At 37.8% G+C, this 19,918-nt stretch overlaps 1 protein-coding gene across 2 annotated transcripts in view; it reads right to left on the bottom strand.

Moving 5' to 3' along the window:
- The window catches only part of KIAA0825 (KIAA0825 ortholog), a 442,771-nt gene that overhangs the window by 23,587 nt on the left and 399,266 nt on the right, over positions 1–19,918 (bottom strand). Inside the window, exon 21 of one of the 2 annotated variants that reach the window (XM_044948542.2) lies at positions 6,094–7,075. The exons of the other annotated variant lie outside the window; for it this stretch is intronic. Within the exon in view, the coding sequence (XP_044804477.2) occupies positions 7,018–7,075 (58 nt within the window). The 3' untranslated portion in view covers positions 6,094–7,017. Of the gene's footprint in view, positions 1–6,093; positions 7,076–19,918 lie in introns of those variants that run through there. 2 annotated transcript variants of the gene reach the window in all.

Raw genomic sequence — 19,918 nt, 5'->3', positions numbered from 1 at the left:
TATTAATGGCCCAGTGGAATAAACACTTGACCATCAAAAAGCACTGAGTGTGAAAAATTGCTTTTTCTTAACCTAACCCTGCTTTATACAACATAAACAGTTTCATTACTGCTGAGATATGCTGCATCTCTAATTTCATTTTCACAAAACTTCAACATACCTCTGTAGAATCCAGATTAGTTCTCTCAGTAAATAACTATGACATTACCATTATTAGTGTTCATTGGAAGTCCCTATTTAGAAGCACAACAGGGAAATTACTCCACACTATTTCCCACCCCTGGTGAACACATAAAAACTCAAACATACACGTACCTATAGATAATAAAACATTGGAAAATAAGAATAATCAAGAAAATGCTTTATCTTTAGCTGTGGTTCAGCTATTCAGTCAACTTTATCTAATGGCATATCATTCCATTATTTTTGAAACCTAGGAAAATAATAGCAATTCAATGTTATGAGGAAAAATGTCAACCTAATTATGAAATGAAACTAAGCTATCAAGCAGTGGAATACTGTGAACATTAACCTTACATTCTGTATTACACGGAAGCAGAAAAGATTCCAGATAAAAGGCTCAGATTTCATACTGTGAAATATTTCACTTTCACCTCTCCTAGATTCTGTTTCTTCCCCCCCCCTTTCCTTAACTCAAATTTTCAGCTACTAGAATTTCATCCCCATTCACTTCAGTATTAAGCTAGCATAGCCTATGTGATCTAGAAATTGAATTGAAGTATAACCAACCTTCTTTTTTTTTTTTTTTTTTTAAATAGAGAAGGGCCATTTCTAAAATCCTCTGAACTCTAAGCCTTGAAATTCTTGGTGGTATGTTGTGAAATCCATTAATGTTAGAGAGGGAAAGTGACAAAAGATAGCAGTGCAGGACTATGAGTTTGTAAGTGGTAAGCCATATGATGCTGTCAAATGGATGGGTATTATAGTTTGTTGTGCTGTGCTGTGCTTAGCTGCTCAGTCACGTGCAACTCTGCAACTCCATGGACTGTAGCCTGCCAGGCTCCTCTGTCCTTGGGGATTCTCCAGGCAAGAATACTGGAGTTGGTTGCCATGACCTCCTCTAGGGGATCTTCCTAACCCAGGGATCAAACCCAGGTCTCCTGCATTGCAGTCAGATTCTTTACTGTCTGAGCCACCAGGGAAGCCCATTATAGTGTCCTGCTGCTGCTGCTGCTGCTAAGTCCCTTCAGTCGTGCCCGACTCTGTGCGACCCCAGAGACGTCAGCCCACCAGGCTCCCCCATCTCTGGGATTCTCCAGGCAAGAACACTGGAGTGGGTTGCCATTTCCTTCTCCAAGGCATGAAAGTGAAAAGTGAAAGTGAAGTCGCTTAGTTGTGTCTGACTCTTTGTGACCCCATGGACTGCAGCCTACCAGGCTCCTCCATCCTTGGGATTTTCCAGGCAAGAGTACTGGAGTGGGCTGCAATTGGATGGTAATTAACTAGTCTAGACTCTTCAAAAACTCCTGAGTTTCTTAGTGAATGTTTCTTAGAAGCTATACAAACTTCATAGATCAGATTACTGAACAAAATATTGGCATATAGAAAAATATTTTTGGAGCACCTACTATGAGTTAGGCAATTTATTAGGCACAGGGGATAATGCAGTGAATACAATAATTGCCCCTTCTCATATGGAACTTAAATCTGTGGCAAGGAAATTTTGGGTAAGTAATCAAATTGAATGAATTAATGAATGGCAGTACTGCAAAAGTCAATGTTCAGGTCCTTTATGTTTCAATAATTTTTAGTTTTTTATATATGAATCCTGCATATTTTTGTTAGCATTATTCCCAGAAATTTTATGGTATATATATCTATTATCTCTCTGCTATTATCTAGAGAGTTTTTGTTTGTTTGTTTTTATTGTATCTTCTGTTTCTTATTGATATATTGATACTTTACAATATTTTTCTTTTATTTCATATCCTTACTTATTTCTAAAAGGATTTTAAGTGTTTTTTTTTTTTCCCAAGAAATATTCTCTGCAGTGAATAACCATTTTCCCCTTTGCCTCTCCAGAAGTTAGTCCATTACTTCTGATTTATGCCTTATTTCACTAGCCAGAAACTCTAGAAAAAAAATGTTAAATAGATTGGGAATTCCATCAACTCTTGAGTTCTGGTTTTATCATTATTGTATGATGTAAACTGTCTTCTTAGGTATCCATTTTTTATGAAAAGGGAGTTTCCTTTCTTCGATTTTTTTCCTTAAGATTTTGTTTGTTGGGAATGTTTCTTTTTTCCAACTTTTAAATTATGAATTCCTTTTCAGATGGCTAGTGTATGACTTTGTTTTTCAAAAAGGCCATTTTGTGTTATAACTTTAAAATTCTTGAGTGAGAATTCCACTGCCACTGCACATAAATAACATCTAGGAGGGCATACAATTCTTAGGTTACAAGTTTTCTCCTTAAAATGCTGTAGACAGGTGGGAACACAAAATTGTACAGCCACTTTGGGGAGTGGTTTTGGCATTTTTATTAAAAAAGTTAAATATACATCTACCATATAACTCTGCTATCCCATTCTCTGGTGTCTTCCTAACAGAAAAAGAAATTTACATTCACATAAAACCCTATAAACAAATGTTTATGGCAGCTTTATTTACAATAGCCCCAAACTGTAAATAAGCCAGATGTCCTTAAACTATTTCATACAATAAAATACAACTCAGCCATAAGAAGGTTCATGCAATAACTTGGGTGAATTTCCAATGCATTTTCCTAAGTGAAGGAAGAGAGAATGAAGTGGCTGCATGTTGTGTGATTCCATTTTACGTGACAGACATTCCTGAAAGAGCAAAACTACAGAGAAGAAAACAGATCAGTGATTTCCAGGGGTTAGGAACAGGAGGAGAGATTATCCATAGAGGGGTAACTCTTGTTTTAGGGGTTTATGAAACTGTTCTGCACAAACTGTAGGCACATAGCTATGAGTTTGTCAAAACACACAGAATTATACAGCACAAAGAATGGATTTTATTCTATGATAACAACAACAACAAAATCAATTAGGATGTGGGGGAAATATGAAATGCAGACTGTGACATGGGAATCAAATGATTTTATAAATGAATCATATAACTGCACTGAAGCGGGGTGGATGAGAAAGGAGCCAAGCTAAGGAACTCTGGAAAGCACCGTTTTAAGTGACTGTTTAAAGACAAAAGAGCTATTCACAATGTTCTGTAACTGGTAATTTGTTTCTAACAAAGATATGGATTAGGAGATCTAAAAGTACTCTTTTAGATCAAAAAAATTTTTTAAGACTTTTTAGAAGTATTTTGAGATGCTTTTAAAGATATTTTTACTTATGTTTATATACTAGGGTTGAGTTATCAAATAAATAAATTATAGAAAATGGGAGTCATGTTTCTTACTGTCAGAGAAAGAAGTTACAAATAAGGGATAAAAGCTAGAATAAGCTCTGTTGTATTGGATTAAAATTGGAGATAGCAATATGAACTTTTTTTAATATACATATGATACAGAAATAAATTTTGATGTGTTTATATGCATGAGTTAGTATCTAAACATGTGTTTCCTAGCTCTATCCAGAAGGTACCCCGATAGCAATGAACAGCTAGCACCTAAATCTTGGTTTATAAATTCTACTCTCCAACACAAAAGACAGGACTCCTTAGTGAGACAGCTAATTTTAGAGCTAAGGCAGAGCAAAACCAATACAAGACTGGAGCATCAAAAAGTAAGGAGGTTAATACATGCCTTTAACTATAAGAAGTTCCTTTCTACGAGGAAGCCTCCAAAAAAGGCTTCTTGAGTAAAAGTGAGACTTCATTTGGGCCCTTTGGGAGAAGAAATTTTTCCAAATAATTTACATAGGGTAGTCCATAGTTGGGTTAGTTTTTGTGTCAGGAAGTCTTTCCCACTGGTTAGGAAAGGGATATTTTTCAGGGACCAGACCAGACTCTGTCAAACTAAATTATGTATTTAATAGTTTTTCCCTAATCAGATTATAACCTGCATGATACCAGACAATTGATTTTTCTTCTTTCCTGCTGTTAACTCTCGCAAAATGTGTAACATGTACTATCTGCATATTAAATATTCACTGCAAAAACAAAAGAAGAAGAAGTAAGTAAAGAGGTTAAGAAAATAGATGGGACTATATTAAAAGAGCTTAGGAACCAGCCTAGAAAAGTTGTCAATTGCCAAAGCTGGAACAGTTTGAGTAACAAAATAAATAATGATTGCATTAGATTAGAACCAAATAATAAAATAAATATCCATGATCCATACTAATGTAAATAAGTGAATAAATAGGGGGATAAGGGAAAACTCTTCCTCAAGCAAAAATCTAAATAATATATACAAATGAATGAAAGAAATAGAAATCACCAGTAAAACACCACAGCAATATTGCACACAGTGGCTATTAAAATTAGTGGGTAAAAGTTTATGCAAAAATTGTGTATCTGCATAAGGTCAAAGTATCTCCCTCAAATATTTAGTAATTACAAAGGAAAAATAGTAACAACGATAGAGAATCCTAACACCAGCTGAATCCAGTGACAAGAGTAACATCATAAGTAAGACAAATTGATTTTATTCAATCCCTGATATGAGACACCGAGAAGGGCCCATCGCTTCTATGGTTTCCTTCCCAATAATGCACAACTTTAATGAGAAGGCATTGGACAAACCCAACCTGAGGCACAGTCAACAAAACTGACCAGTACCCTTCAAAAGTGTCAAGGTCATAAAAGACAAAGGCTCAGGAACTGACACAGATTGAAGGAGTCTAAGGAACCATGAGAAGACTCTTGAGAGTCCCTTAGACTGCAAGGAGATCCAACCAGTCCATTCTAAAGGATATCAGCCCTGGGATTTCTTTGGAAGGAATGATGCTGAAGCTGAAACTCCAGTACTTTGGCCACCTCATGTGAAGAGTTGACTTATTGGAAAAGTCTCTGATGCTGGGAGGGATTGGGGGCAGGAGGAGAAGGGGACGGCAGAGGATGAGATGGCTGGATGGTATCACCGACTCGATGGACATGAGTCTGAGTGAACTCCGGGAGTTGGTGATGGACAGGGAGGCCTGGCGTGCTGCGATTCATGGGGTCACAAAGAGTCAGACACGACTGAGCGACTGAACTGAACTGAACTGAAGGAACCATGACAACTAAATGCAGAGTCGGATCCTGGAACAACAAAATGACAGTAGTGGAAAAGCGTTCTATGCTTCAGTTAAGAGCAGTGTGCCAGGGTGATTTCTTCACTTTGATAAGTGTTTTTTGGTTACATAAGATGTTAAACAGGGCTTCTCTGGTGGCTTCATGGTAAAGAATCTGCCTGCCAATGCAGGAGACATGGGTTCAATCCCTGGGTTGGAAAGATCCCCTGGAGGAGGAAATAGCAACCCACTGTGGTATTCTTGCCTGGAGAATGCCATGGACAGAGGAGCCTGGTGAAGTACAGTCCAGGGGGACGCAAAAGAATCGGACACAACTTAGTGACTAAGCAACAAGACAAGATGTTAAACGTGAGGGGAATCTAGGTGAAGGGTAAATGAGAAATCTGTGTACTATTTTTGTCACTTTTCTGTAAGTAAAAAATAGCACTAAAAAAAAAAAAATGCTGTAGACATGCCATCATCTCATAGCACTTAATGTTTTAGGGAAGTTTAAGGCCAACCGAAGTTTGTCCCTTTGCTAACCTGCCTTATTTTTTTCCTTCCTGGATGCTCTGACTCTGTTTTCCTCTTTCTTAAAATTAACTACATCTAAAAATTAATTTGATTTTCTGTAGTGCCAATTTAAATCCTTTTTCTTTTTTCCACTTTGTATCCACTTCCACTGTTACTTTGGCAGCTTGTTATTGCATCTTGGGCTTCCCTAGTGGCTCAGATGGTAAAGTGTCTGTCTGCAATGCAGGAGACCGGGGTTCGATCCCTGGGCTGGGAAGATCCCCTGGAGAAGGAAATGGCAGCCCACTCCAGTACTCTTGCCTGGAAAATCCCATGGACTGCGGAGCCTGGTAGGTTACCGTCCATGGGGTCGCAAAGAGTCGGACACGACTGAGCGACTCCACTTTCACTTTCACTTATTGCTTCTTATTGTTTCTCCTCTTGCATTACAGATTGTAACCCATGTGTTTCTACAGTTTGCTCAGAGGCTATGCCTTATATCCTATGGAGGATACTACAGTGTTCTAGTCATTTTGCCCGTAAGACTGTTTCTGTGTGTATGTATGTGTGTGTTTTCAGAGTGATTTGCACATTCCCTTAAGCCAGAGCATATTTTCACAAGCACCATTTGGGTTCTTTGGATTACTCCTCTTTAAAGTAGGAGAACTCTGTTTAGACCACTTCCATCATACTGTGATTCATGTAAAACCATTGATAACAGGATTACTGATTGATTTTTGGAGTCATGAGTCTTTATCAGCTTCAGTGCTTTTATAGTTATTTTATTGGGTTTTGGCAAAGGTCTTACTAGGGGTTGTTAGGTAGCACCGGTTTTAAATGAGAAGCTACCTATCCAAAATGTCTGCATTTTTGAATTACTAATTTTTGCAGTTATTGGCCAATATATTTCTGGTAAAGAATAATGTTTGTAGTGTGACAGTTATATCTGGAACTCCTGTACACCAGAATAATAATAATAAAAAAAGAATGTGAAGCAATAGTTTATATTTCACAGGATAATTAAAGCAAGAGATTTGATATTCCTTCACAGAAAGAATGATGAAGGTAGATAGTGGCCTGGAAACCAGTGAAGCTGATTGCAAAATGAATATTTAAAAGCGCCTCTGATTTAACATGCTCTTGTTTCCATTCCCTTTATTCTTTACAAAGACAAAGAGTCCTCTGTAAATATTGCTTTAAGGATTATCAGGCTTCAATTTTCAATTTTGTCCAAAGGCCATAATTTAAACCATAATATTGGCTTTACAAATGTAAACAGTGATTGAACCTCTTTCCTTTAGCTAATAGAAATGCCAATGAAATTAGAGTCAATTAAATAATTGCTTTATTAGCCTAATGTATTACTGCTGTAAGTCATGCTGTGGCTCATCCAGCCAGGAGGGGAACTGGAAGAGAAAAAAAAAAAAAAAACTACATCAACATAAAGAGAAGGGAAACTAGCACATTGTAAAAACTTGATCCAAAGAAAAGAATAAAACATCTACTGAAATTTTGACATATCTATTTTATTCTTTAGGTTTAACCATGACCGAAGCTGGAAAAATCCTAAGAGATTTCACAAGTTAAAGATCTTTCAGAGTATGTTAGCTGTCTCCTCTTCTGCCAGGTCTTATCTGTCCACCTCTGTCTCCAGATTCCTTCTTTCCTTCTCTCAAGTGAGTTATCTCACTTTTTCCCTAAAGGAAAATACGGGAAATACGGAGGTATGTGATTACTGACTTCTAGTGTTAGATACCTTGAGAGGATTTGCAATTGTTTTTTAAACTTCTCTGTTCCCTAGCATGAGGTCCCCTGCCTTTCTGAGGACTGAATTTATTATGTCAATAATTTCAGGACCTAGTGAGGTACCTGGTAATACCACTGAGCAAATACTTGTGGAGTGGGTAGGCTTCCCTGGTAGCTCAGCTGGTAAAGAATAGGTGGGTAGCACTGTTGAATCTCTAGGAAGGTGCCAAGCTGGTTTCAGGAGTTAAAGCCCTTCTTGTAACTCATCTTTCTCTGGCTCTGTACCAAGTGTTCTTGTATCCCTGAGCACAGAACAGTAAGAGGAGAATTTTGTGGGGTTTTTTTTCTGACCCAGGTTCAGACTACACCCAAAGTATGGTCAGAGTTGGCTACTTAGGAAAGGTGTTATGGATGTTAATGATGGAAGGAAGCAGGGGGGACGAGAAGGATTATCATGTATTTGGTGCTCTGTTATCCCTTCCATATATATTATCTAATTTAACCCCCAGACAACTATTCAGAGTAAATATTATTATCCTTATTTTTACAATTAAGGAAACTGGGAATTTTTAAATATAATTTCTACCAGGTCACACGGCTTATCCAGTAGCCAAACTAGAATTAAAAGTTCTGTTGGCTCATTCAGAACTCAGTGCTTTGCTGAGAATATGGAAATTAAAGAAGTTTTAGTTTTATAACAATGCAGTAACCCATTCTGTTAGTATCCTAAACTTGACACAGTCTTGTTTTTCAACTTTAAACAATAGGATTCTCCTAGTCCATGGGTTGTCTTTTAGTTTTTTTTTTAATGGAAGAAGAAGAAGTAAAATTGTCACTGTTAGCAGATGATGTGATACTATATACCTAAAATTCTAAAGACACTACTAGAAAACTACTAGAGCTCATCAATGAATTCAGCAAAGTTGCAGAATACAAAATATACAGAAATCTGTTGTGTTTTTATACACCGACAGCTAAAGATCAGAAAGAGAAATTAAGGAAACACTTCTATTTACCATCACATCAAAAAGAAAAAAATATCTTGGAATAAACCTATCTAAGGAGGCAAAAGACCAGTACCCCCAAAACTATCAGAAAACAATTCAAGAAACTGAAGATGATTCAAAGATATTGTGTTCTTGGATTGGAAAAATCAATATTGTCAAAATGACTATACTACACAAGGCAATCTAATGATTCAGTACAATTCTTATCAAACTACCAATGCCATTTTTCACAGAACAGAGCAAAAATTTTTCAAATTTGTATTGAAACACAAAAGACCTCAAATAGCCAAAGCAGTCTTGAGAAAGAAAAGTGGCGCTGGAAGAATCAGGCTTTCTGACTTCAGACTATACTACAAAGCTACAGTAATCAAAACAGCATGGAACTGGCACAAAAACAGACTTATAGATTAGTGGGAGGAGCCTTGTGGGCTCCAGTCCTTACGGTTGCAAAGAGTCAGACACGACTGAGTGACTACTGCTTTCACTTTCAACAGGATAGAAAGCCTGGAAATAAACTCACACGCCTATGGTCAATTAACCTATGACAAAGGAGGCAAGAATATACAACGGAGAAAAGACAGTCTCTTCAATAAGCTAGAAAAGTGGACAGCTACTTGTACAAGAGTGAAATTAGAACATTCTTGAACATCATACACAAAAATAAATTCAAAATGGATTAAAGGCCTAAACGTAAGACTGGATACTATAAAACTCCTAGTAGAAAACACAGACAAATCATTCTTTGACATAAATTCCAACTATATATTTTTGGATTTGCCTCCTAGAGTAATAAAAACAAAAATACACAAATGGGGCCTAATTAAACTTGAAATCCTTTTGTACAGCAAAGAAAACTGTTAACAGAAAGACCACCCACAAAATGGGAGAAAATATTTGCAAATGTAGTGACCAGCAAGATTATTCTCCAAAATATTCAAACAGCTCATGAAATTCAATGCTAAAAAAAAAAAAAACAACAACCACCAATGGGCAGATCTAAACAGACATTTCTCCAAAGAAGATATGTAGATGCCCAAGGGGCACATGAAAAAATGCTCAAAGTCATTAATTATTAGAGAAATGCAAATCAAAACTACAATGAAGTATCACCTAATACTGATGGCCTGTCAGAATGGCCATCATGGAAAAAATCTACAAATAATAAGTGCTAGGGAGGGTGTGGAGAAAAAGGAACTTCCTACAGACGTGGCAGGAAAGTAAATTGATACAATCACTATAAAGAGCAGTATGAACATTCCTTAGAAAACTAAAAATAGAATTATTATATGATCTTGGGATCCCACTCCTGTGCATGCACCCAGAAAAGACAAAAACTTTAATTTGAAAAGATACATGCACCCCAGTGTTCAAAGCAGTACTATTTATAATAGCTAAGATATGGAAGCAACCTAGATGCCCATTGACAGATGAATGGATAAAGATGTGGTACATATATACAATGGAATATTACTCAGCTGTAAAAAAGAATGAAATACGCCATTCATAGCAACACAGGTGGACCTAAAGATTATCATTCTAAGTGAAGGAAGTCAGAAAGAGAAAGACAAATATCATGTGATACAACTTGTATGTGTAATCTAAAAAAAGAACTTATTTACAAAACAAACAGGCTCACAGACTTGGAAAGCAAACTTATGGCTGCCAAACGGGAAAAGTGGGGTGGGGGAATGGATAGATTAGGAGCTTGGGATTAACATATACATACCACTATATAACATACATAATCAACAAGTACCACTATATAGCACAGGGAACTTGATACCATATTTTCTTATAACCTATATAGGAAAAGAATCTGCTTGGGGCTGGTGCACTGGGACAACCCAGAGGGATGGTTCAGGGAGGGAGGAGGGAGGAGGGTTCAGGATGGGAACATGTGTATACCTGTGGCGGATTCATGTTGATATATGGCAAAACCAATACAATATTGTAAAGTTAAAAAATAAAATTAAATTAAAAAAAAAGAATGAATATATGTATATGTATAACTGAATCACTTTGCTATATGCCCTTGTCTTTTTCTTACTGAGTTGTTAAGAGTTCTTTATATATTGTAGATTCAAGCTCTTTGTCAGAAATATTCTGTGAAAATTTCCTTCCAACCTTGGCACAGATTTCTGTTTCCTTAACTCTGTCTTTTGGAAGAACAAAATTTTTAACCTTGATGAAAATCCATTTTAAACCTTATTTCTTATTTTATAGTTAGTGCTTTTCATGTTTTATTTAACAATGTCTTGCCTAATCTGGTATCGCAAATGTTTTCTCTCCTGTTTTTTTTAAAGTTCTAATGGTTTAGGTTCTTATGTTTAAGCCTAATACTAATTTTGAATTAAGCTTTTTGGAAGTTATCAGGTAAAGATCAAGACTAGTATATTTTCCCATAAACAGTTATCTAGATATTCTAGTACTACTTGTTGAAAAGGCAATGCTTTTTCTCTACTGAATTAGCTTGGTATCTTTCTCAAAAATAAATTGTTCAGGTAATTGTGGATTAATTTCTCGTTATGCTATTTTTCATGCTATTTTAAATAGAGATTTTAATTTTTCATTGTCAAATGTTTGTTGGTAGTTTATAAAAATGACAGTTTTTATTTTGACCTTGTATCCTGAAATTTTTCTAAACTTATTTACTAGATTGATTGATTTAATTGAAGTATAGTTGGATTTACAATGTTGTGTTAGTTTCAGGTGTAATCTGTGTTAATTTCACTGTGTAATCAGCACAGTGATTCAGCTATATATATATATATATATATATATATATATATATATATATTATTTTTCAGGTTGTTTTCCACTTAATAGCTATTTTGTGACTCTCTTAGGGTGTTTTTTTTAACCTACTTATATATCATGTCATTACAATTAAGGGTATTTTTACTTTTACCTTTTCCATTTGCATGCCTTTTATTTCCTTTGCTTGTCTTATTGTGCTGGCTAGAATCTTCAGTAAATGTTGAATAAAAGACATCATTGCCTTATTCCTGATCTCTGAGTATTATGCTAGCTGTAGCCTTTTCAGAGGAGCTATCAATCAAGTTGAGTAAGTTAACTTTTGTTCCTCGTTTGCTCAGAGTTTTTTATTTTTTAATCATTAAATGGTTTTGTCAAATGTTTTCCTGCATCTATTGCAATGACTATATGGCGTTTCTCCAATATTCTTTTGATATGTAAAGCGCATTGATTTTTAAGCACATGTAAATAATACAACCTAAAAATAGAACATATGAAGGCTAGAACATAATAATGTCATTAAAATGGAAAATAAAAACATGTGCCCTTATATTACTTATTAAATGTATAATCAGCCAAAAAATATTAAATGCAAGTTATCTGATTTACTATAGGTAGAACTGGGACCAACTCAAAGGGGAGAAAGTACCTAATGTTTTCTTTTCTTTTCCAATTTAAAATGTTTTATGTTTATTGAAAGTCCTCATTTCTGGTTGTTTTGACAGTGCATTATAAGGTTGAAATTTCCATATTTCATTTCATTTAAAGAGAAATTTCAAGCCATTTTGCCTAAAATCACATTTTTTCTATAGGAAAAAACTTGTCTTCAGGTAACTTATTTGTACCTAATTATGTAGGAAAGTGAATCCTCAGCTAAAAGTTTTAGCAGTGATTCAGTCTCCTTTATAGTAAAAGTAAAAATATTTCTGTGATTAAATTTAACTGTGGTATTGGGCTACTGCCTGATGCTTCTGATTCCATGAAAGTTTAATTTCATTCTAGAAAGAAAACACTTGAATGATTAGGGGCAGGAATAAGTACCCATTCCCACAAAAACTGAACATAAAATGAAACAATTCATCATACAAAAAATAGCCTCCATAAAAATACAGTTTCCAGAAAGGTAAATTATAAAAGTATGCATTTAGCCAATCATTTTAAACACCATAATTATACAGGCTGCTCATCAAAAGACTTTTAAGACTCATTAAAATCATAAAACAATTCTAATTAAATCCATATTTAAATTAAGTTTCTATAACTAACCTACATGGTACTTTAAATCAAACAAAAAAAGTTGTATAAAAGATCCAATTAATTGTAAGTTTTTGTAAGAATTAAAGCCTAATTACTCTATGATTAAGTTTCCCCAAAATGTAATCATCAATGGCTCTATTCAGAAGATTTAGCCTTCTGTACCCCAGATGCCAGCAGAGTGCTGCAGCCTGTCTTTGACACCAGCACATCTATTCATCTGAAATCAGCGTGACTGTGGAAATTTTACCTCCACCCCTACGGGGGAGCCAAGTGGTGAGACCAAACAAAGCTGCATATTTTATAGAGATAAATGTCCCCCTATCTTCAGAGGTCCCTGTCTGATTAAATGGATTCGTGTCCATCACTAAACTTAAAAAAGAGAAAAAAAAGAAAAATCCATCTTCAGAGCAGATTTTGAAGACAATGGTCATTTCAAAGATTCCCAAGTCAATGGGAAAAGATGCACAAGAAAAGAATAAGATTTGCAGCTTACAGAGAAAGAAAACTAGGCCTTCTAAGGGTACAGCACTAAAGCGTTTCCTTCAAACTCCATGCAACTCTTCTTTCTTACTTAGCTACTTGAAATGTTTTTCATTTTTTATTAGCCCAACTTCCCACAGGAAAGAAAAACAAAACTGTGACATCGCAGCCTCTTGTGTGTTCTCTGAAACTCATTAACCCTCTGAAGTTATTAGGGCAGCATCATTTTTTTCTATGACATCACAGAAGGTGAAGGTCACTTCTATAATATTCTTGGCTTCATTCATGTGGTGCATACCCTACAAAATATTATTATAATTTCCCCAGTGCCCTGATAGCCGAGTGATTAGCTATTATGGTACATAAAAAGTTCAGATGTATAACGTATGATTTATAGCCTCTCTTTCTGATAATCTAATTTTCTTTTATGGTAAAAAGAAATTTACTATTTATGTTTTACAGATTATTTTTGAGGAAATGACTATTTAAAGTATCTTCACATGGACACTTGCTGTGATTACACAGTATCTGGAGGCAGATGCATCCAAATGGTTGGGATATATAGGTAATTTTTTATTCCGTTGACCAGAACTTTTTCAGCATTACCTCATCTGTGCTGGTGGCAGAACATTTGTATGACAACAGGTTAATTAGGCCAGAGCTACCTGCCAGCCACTTCACGGACATCAGGATAAGAGATGCAGGCTCTGGGCAGATGGAGCTGAGTCCAAGGTCCAGCTACAGCAAGATTTCCTTCTCCTCAAATGCACTGTCCCTGACTTGAAAAGTCCCTAGCTCTTTGCCATAAGAGCTGGTGCTACGCCTGTGGTTCATCTTAAAACCTATGTTACTCTGTTTCTTTCTAAAATGTTTACTTATGGAATTAACCCTGTCCCTGGCTCTTAGATAAGGGACCTTTTAGAAATGTGCCCCTTAAATTGCTTTTTCCTCTCCTCTACTTATTACTGTATTACCTTCAATTTCATTGTGCTTAAATTATTGTCCTATCAATTCTAACTTCAGGTAATAATTCTAAAAATGGTTCCTATTCTAAGAGAAAGCTCCCTTCCCACCCCCAGTTGATTTGAAACTAACCTGAAGGGTGAAATCAGTGCACGTAGTCATCATAGGAAAGGGTAGATTGGAGAGGAAATGTGAGCAGGCTCAGGGAGGTAAGAGAAAGGGTGGTCCATTCATCTGGCTTCTGACTCTGAAGAGGTAAGGATGTGAAAAAGTCTCTGTCTACTATTGTGACCTGTCATGCCCCGGGAGAAGAGGGTTGGGCTTTCTTTGCCTGTATCAGGTATAAAATGGAACAGCCCCTGTGATCCTTGGTGATCAGAATGCTGCATTGGTAAGCCACAGAGTTAATAATAATGTCTGTTAGACATAGAGACTAGACTTATGGGCATGGGGAGAGGGGAAGAGAGGGTGAGATGTATGGAAAGAGTAACATGGAAACTTATATTCAGTTCAGTTCAGTTCAGTCGCTCAGTCGTGTCCGACTCTTTGCGACCCCATGAATCGCAGCATGCCAGACCTCCCTGTCCATCACCAACTCCTGGAGTTCACCCAAACCCATGTCCATTGAGTCAGTGATGTCATCCAACCATCTCATCCTCTGTCGTCCCCTTCTCCTCCTGCCCTCAATCTTTCCCAGCATCAGGGTCTTTTCCAATGAGTCTGCTCTTTGCATCAGGTGGCCAAAGTATTGGAGTTTCAGCTTACCATATGTAAAATAGCCCAGGAAACTCAAACAGAGGCTCTGTATCAATCTAGAGTGGTGGGATGGGGAGGGATATGAGAGGGGACATATGTATACTTATGGCTAGTTCATGTTGAGGTTTGACAGAAAACAACAAAGTTCTGTAAAGTAATGATCCTTCAATAAAAAAAAAAAAATGTCTGTTAATTATTAAGTCCTTATGAAACACTTTACACGTACTGATTCTTTCAGTCCTCACAATCAAAGTTGTTAGTATTGTAGCCACATTTTTAACTGAAGAAATGGAGGTCCAGAGAACTGAAATCATTTGTCCAAAGTCACATAGCTAATAAATGGCTAAGCTAGCTCCAGTAAACTTTCAAACATTATGCCTACTGCTCGTTCAATTCTTTGTCTTCTGGACTTGTTTAGTTGCAAATACTTATGTGGCGCTTCAAGTGTGCCAGACACTCAACTAAGAGCTTTAAGTATATTACATCTACTTGCTTCTTACCACAACCCTATGAAATATGTACCACTATTATTCCCCATTATTTTTCAGACTAGAAAACCCACACAGAGAGAAACTGAGTAATTGGCATAGATTGGGAATCTCCTCTGACCCACTCCAGTGTTCTTGCCTGGAGAATCCCAGGGACGGGGGAGCCTGGTGGGCTGCCGTCTATGGGGTCGCACAGAGTCGGACACGACTGAAGCGACTTAGCAGCAGCAGCAGCAGCAGCAGGAAGCTCCTCGGAAGCTCCTAAATGGGAGAGGCTGGGTCTGAAAGGGAGGCTGGTGCTGGTGAGTCCATGCTCTGTACTGCCTCCTGTGTATTTTCTTTGGCTGTCTCTTAGCACTTTGTTAAAGACTCAAAAAATTAAGCCTGCCCCAAATGTTCTCAGGGCAAATTAAAACGGGTCATTTTGTGCCAAAGCACTGGAAAAGGTATTGTTTGGGTCTAGGGGTGTTAAGGGTAGAGAAGCAGGAGTCAGGAAGGAGCGAAAGGCGACCAACCGGCACAACGAATCCAATGCAAAGGCAAAACCAACAGAGGCGGGACAGCTGGTCAGTGGCCCTCCCCAGACAGTGGTTCTTCTCTTGGGGCCCCCACTGGATAGCCTGGTTCCATTCTTCTGAGGAAGGAGGCAGCTGTTCAGAGACCATCTCCTCTTCTTGTCAAACACTGTTATACACACCACCATTCTAGCTTTTCTCCTAAAACTGACCACCCCTCTTGGTGGGTTTTTTTTGTTGTTTGTTTTGATCAAGCTGCTCTGTTTTCTCCTTCTATAACTGGATTGTGTGCTGTCCACATTTGGTCGTTGGTCTGTGCTTCCTCCTGTCATTGAGAGCTCGTTAGGTTTAACTATCACTGTGAGGCGACGTCCTCCGGATCTATAGCCTCTTCAGAATGCCTTGACTCCATATCTAGCAACAGGAGGTGTATCCTCACGGAGATACCACGTTGCCTCAAATCTTGAAATCCAAAGTCAAGTGAACTGTCTCTCTCCAAACCTGTCTTCTGCCTTCCTCTTCTGTTACCGTCAGGCTGTGGAGGGATGACCTGGAGCTCAGTGGCCTCATCTCCTCTTGCCTCCGTCTGACATGCCATTGCTCATCAAGCCTCTGTTTCGTGCTCTTTTTCTTTCACCTAGCAAGGTTTCATTTTCTTTACTCCTTGCTATAGACTGAATGTTTGCATCCCACCCCACCCCCCAAATTCATACATTGAAATCTAATCCCCAATGTGATGCTATCTGGAGGTGGGTTGTTTGCAATCAGGTCCTAAGAGTGGAGCCCTCGTGAATGAGATTAGTGCCCTTGTCAAAGAGACTCCGGAGAACCCCCTTGTACTTTCCACTCTGTGAGGGCACAGTGAAAAGACAGCTCCCTGTAAACTAGGAAGTGGGTTCCTACCAGACACCAAGTCTGCTAGTGTTATGACCTCAAACTCCTCAGCCTCCACAACTGTGAGAAATAAAATTTTGTGCTTATTAACCATTTAGTTTGTGGCATTTTGTCATAGCAGCCCAAATGGACTATGTAAGGCACACTCTTAATCCTCTGCATATTTCTGGACCTTATTCAGTTCAGTTCAGTCGCTCAGTTGTGTCCGACTTTTTGCAACCGCATGGACTGCAGCATGCCAGGCTTCCCTGTCCATTACCAATTCCTGGAGCTTGCTCAGACTCACGTCCATTGAGTTGGTGATGCCATCCAAACATCTCATCCTCTGTCATCCCCTTTTCCTCCTGCCTTCAATCTTTCCCAGCATCACGGTCTTTTCCAATGAGTCAGTTCTAGACCTTCTTACATTTCTGCAAAATCCTCTCTGATTAGCTCAGCTCTCAGGGATTCTCAACTCCTTCATGTTTCATGTCTATGCCACAAAATATAAAATTTAATCGATTCTGTCTTGCATTTTTTTTTTTTTCTGCCATGTATTCATCTGTAATGGAGAAGGCAATGGCAACCCACTCCAGTACTCTTGCCTGGAGAATCCCATAGACGGAGGAGCCTGGTAGGCTGCAGTCCATGGGATCACGAAGAGTCGGACATGACTGAGCGACTTCACTTTCACTTTTCACTTTCATGCACTGGAGAAGGAAATGGGAACCCACTCCAGTGTTCTTGCTTGGAGAATCCCATGGACGGGGGAGTCTGGTGGGCTGCCGTCTATGGGGTCGCACAGAGTCGGACACAACTGATGTGACTTAGTATAGCATAGCATTCATCTGTAAAGCTAATCTTAGGTGAATATATGTTATAGGTCAGCTACTGGAGTACTGTCTGAACCCCATCATTTCGTCAAATCTTCATAACTCTGTGGGGTCTAATTATATTTTCCAGATTAGAGATAAAAATACTGAAATTAAGAGAGATGAAGTGACTTACTCAAAGTTCTACTGGGGCAAAGTGGCAGAGGAAAAATTCATACCCATTTCTGTCTGAGGACAAATCAATAATCTTTCCACTCTCTGCTGACTGAGCCTAACTTCTTTAAACTAATTTTCTAAATTCCTTAGTTTTATTTCTTTTCCCTATGAAATAATCTGGGTTATAATCTGGAGCATATGTATAACTATTATTTTAAATCCTATTCTGAACAAAATAAGGCATAAATAAATGAATACAGAAATGAAGTATCAATGATTTCTATTAAAAATCAAATAAATTCTATTGTAGAACCACCAAGGAGGCATAATCTTCCCAGACTTCAGGCAACACTACAAAGCCACAGGAATCAAAACAGTGTGATATTGGCCCAAAAACAAGCATATAGATCAATGGTACAGAATAGAGAGCCCAGAAATAAACCACACACTTATGGTCAATTAACCTTCAGCACAGGAGGCAAGAATATATATTGGGAAAAATTCTCTTCAGCAAGGGGTGTTAGGAAATGTGGACAGCCACATGTAATTCAATGAAGTTAGAACATACCATTACACCATACACAAAAATAAACTCAAAATGGCTTAAAGATTTAAATATAAGACACGACACCATAAAACTCCCAGAAGAGAATGTGAGCAAAACATTTTCTGACATAAATCATACCAATGTTTTCTCAGGTCAGATTCCCAAGGCAATAGAACTAGAGGCAAAAATAAATACATGGGACTTAATCAAACTTACAAGCTTTTGTACCGCAAAAGAAACCATAAAGAAAATGAGAAGACAGCCTATGAACTAGGAAAAGATATGCGCAAACAATGAGACCAACAAGGGCATAAACAGTTCATATAACCCAACAACAATGAGCAACAAAACCAAACCAAAAAATGGGCAGAAGAGCTAAATAGACATTTCTCCAAAGATGACATACAGATGGCCAATGGCACATGGAAAGACACTCAGCATCACTAATTATTAGAGAAATGCAAATCAGAACTACAGTGTGGTGCCACCTCACACCGGTCAAAGTGGCCATCGTTAGAAAATCTACAAATAACAAACGCTCGAGAGGGCATGGAGGAAAGGGAACCTTCCTACACTGTTGGTGGGAGTGTAAACTGGTACAGCCACTATGGAAAACAGTTTGGAGATTCCTCAAAAAACTAAAAAACACACTTGCCATATGATCCAGCAGGAGTTCTGTAGTAGCTCAGCTGGTAAAGAACCCATCTGCCAATGCAGGAGACATAAGAGATGCAAGTTCGATTTCTGAGTCGGGAAGATCCCCTGGAGGAGGGCAACCCACTCCAGTATCCTTGCCTGGAGAATCCCATGGACAGAGGTGCCAGGTGGGCTACAATCGATGGGGTCAAAAGAGTCAGACAGGACTGAGGCAACTTAGCATAGCATATAATCTGAATCACTTTGCTGTACAGTGGAAATTAACACCATATTATAAGTCAGCTATACCTCAAAAAAAAAAGGAATTTTTTATAAATATAATTTTATCAAATTTTAAGTATTTGAGAATCAACAACAAAGACACATGTATCCTATAGTCATGTGTAATTCAAAGTTGTACAAAATAGGTATTTGACAGTCAGAATAGTATTTATAGAACCACATACAAATTTAGTGATCAGTCATAGTGATCAATTCATAGCTGTCCTCCTGAAGTCTTTCTTCTTCAACAGGATATGGTTGCATTAGTATCTAGAGGTTGTACTGATGGATAAATGACATCCATGGATCTTGATGTTGGATATCTGCCCAGGGCCCCTCAGAGCCTCTCACATTTTCTACGTTCTACAGCTGGACCACTGATGGCCAGCGCCTGCATCTTTATAGGAGACGCAAGAATCTACTCTGCCAATATGCGACGGTCCAAATAAAACAGAACCAGCACTTAAACTCATGACCACAGATCTGAAGACTGGATGAAATTAAACTTGTCACTCTGCTGTTTACCAAACTAAACCAACCCACAAAGAAAAAATAATATTCCAACACCTGTACAACTCATCTCCTATTCTTATCTCTTGTCTTTCTGCTCCCTATTACAGAAACTTTACTTCTCCTTGATTTGTTCTCCTCTGCTATTTTCCCCACTGAAAGAGCACATTTCTATCATTCCATAGAGTTCCTATTTCCCCAGAAATGTAGGATTCGAATATATGTATCAGGACCTGATTAATTTCTTCGATTTTTAGAGAGAGTTCTTTATTTTTTTAATTAAACTATAGCAGCATTTGCATAAAAAGTGTTTTGTGGAAGCATGATCATGTAAAGCCTAAAGAGGGAAGCTTCTTTGGTTGAAGTGGACAGAGCGGGTCACTCTAAGGGCGATCCACGGAGGCTTTGGCAGATGGTACAAGGACGGAGAGCAGCAGCCCTCAGGG

Source organism: Bubalus bubalis, chromosome 9 (genome assembly GCF_019923935.1).
Source record: "Bubalus bubalis isolate 160015118507 breed Murrah chromosome 9, NDDB_SH_1, whole genome shotgun sequence".
In the NCBI taxonomy this organism is placed as follows: Eukaryota; Metazoa; Chordata; class Mammalia; order Artiodactyla; family Bovidae; genus Bubalus; species Bubalus bubalis.
Note: the sequence above shows the minus strand (reverse complement) of the source record. Positions and strands in the feature narration are given on the sequence as shown.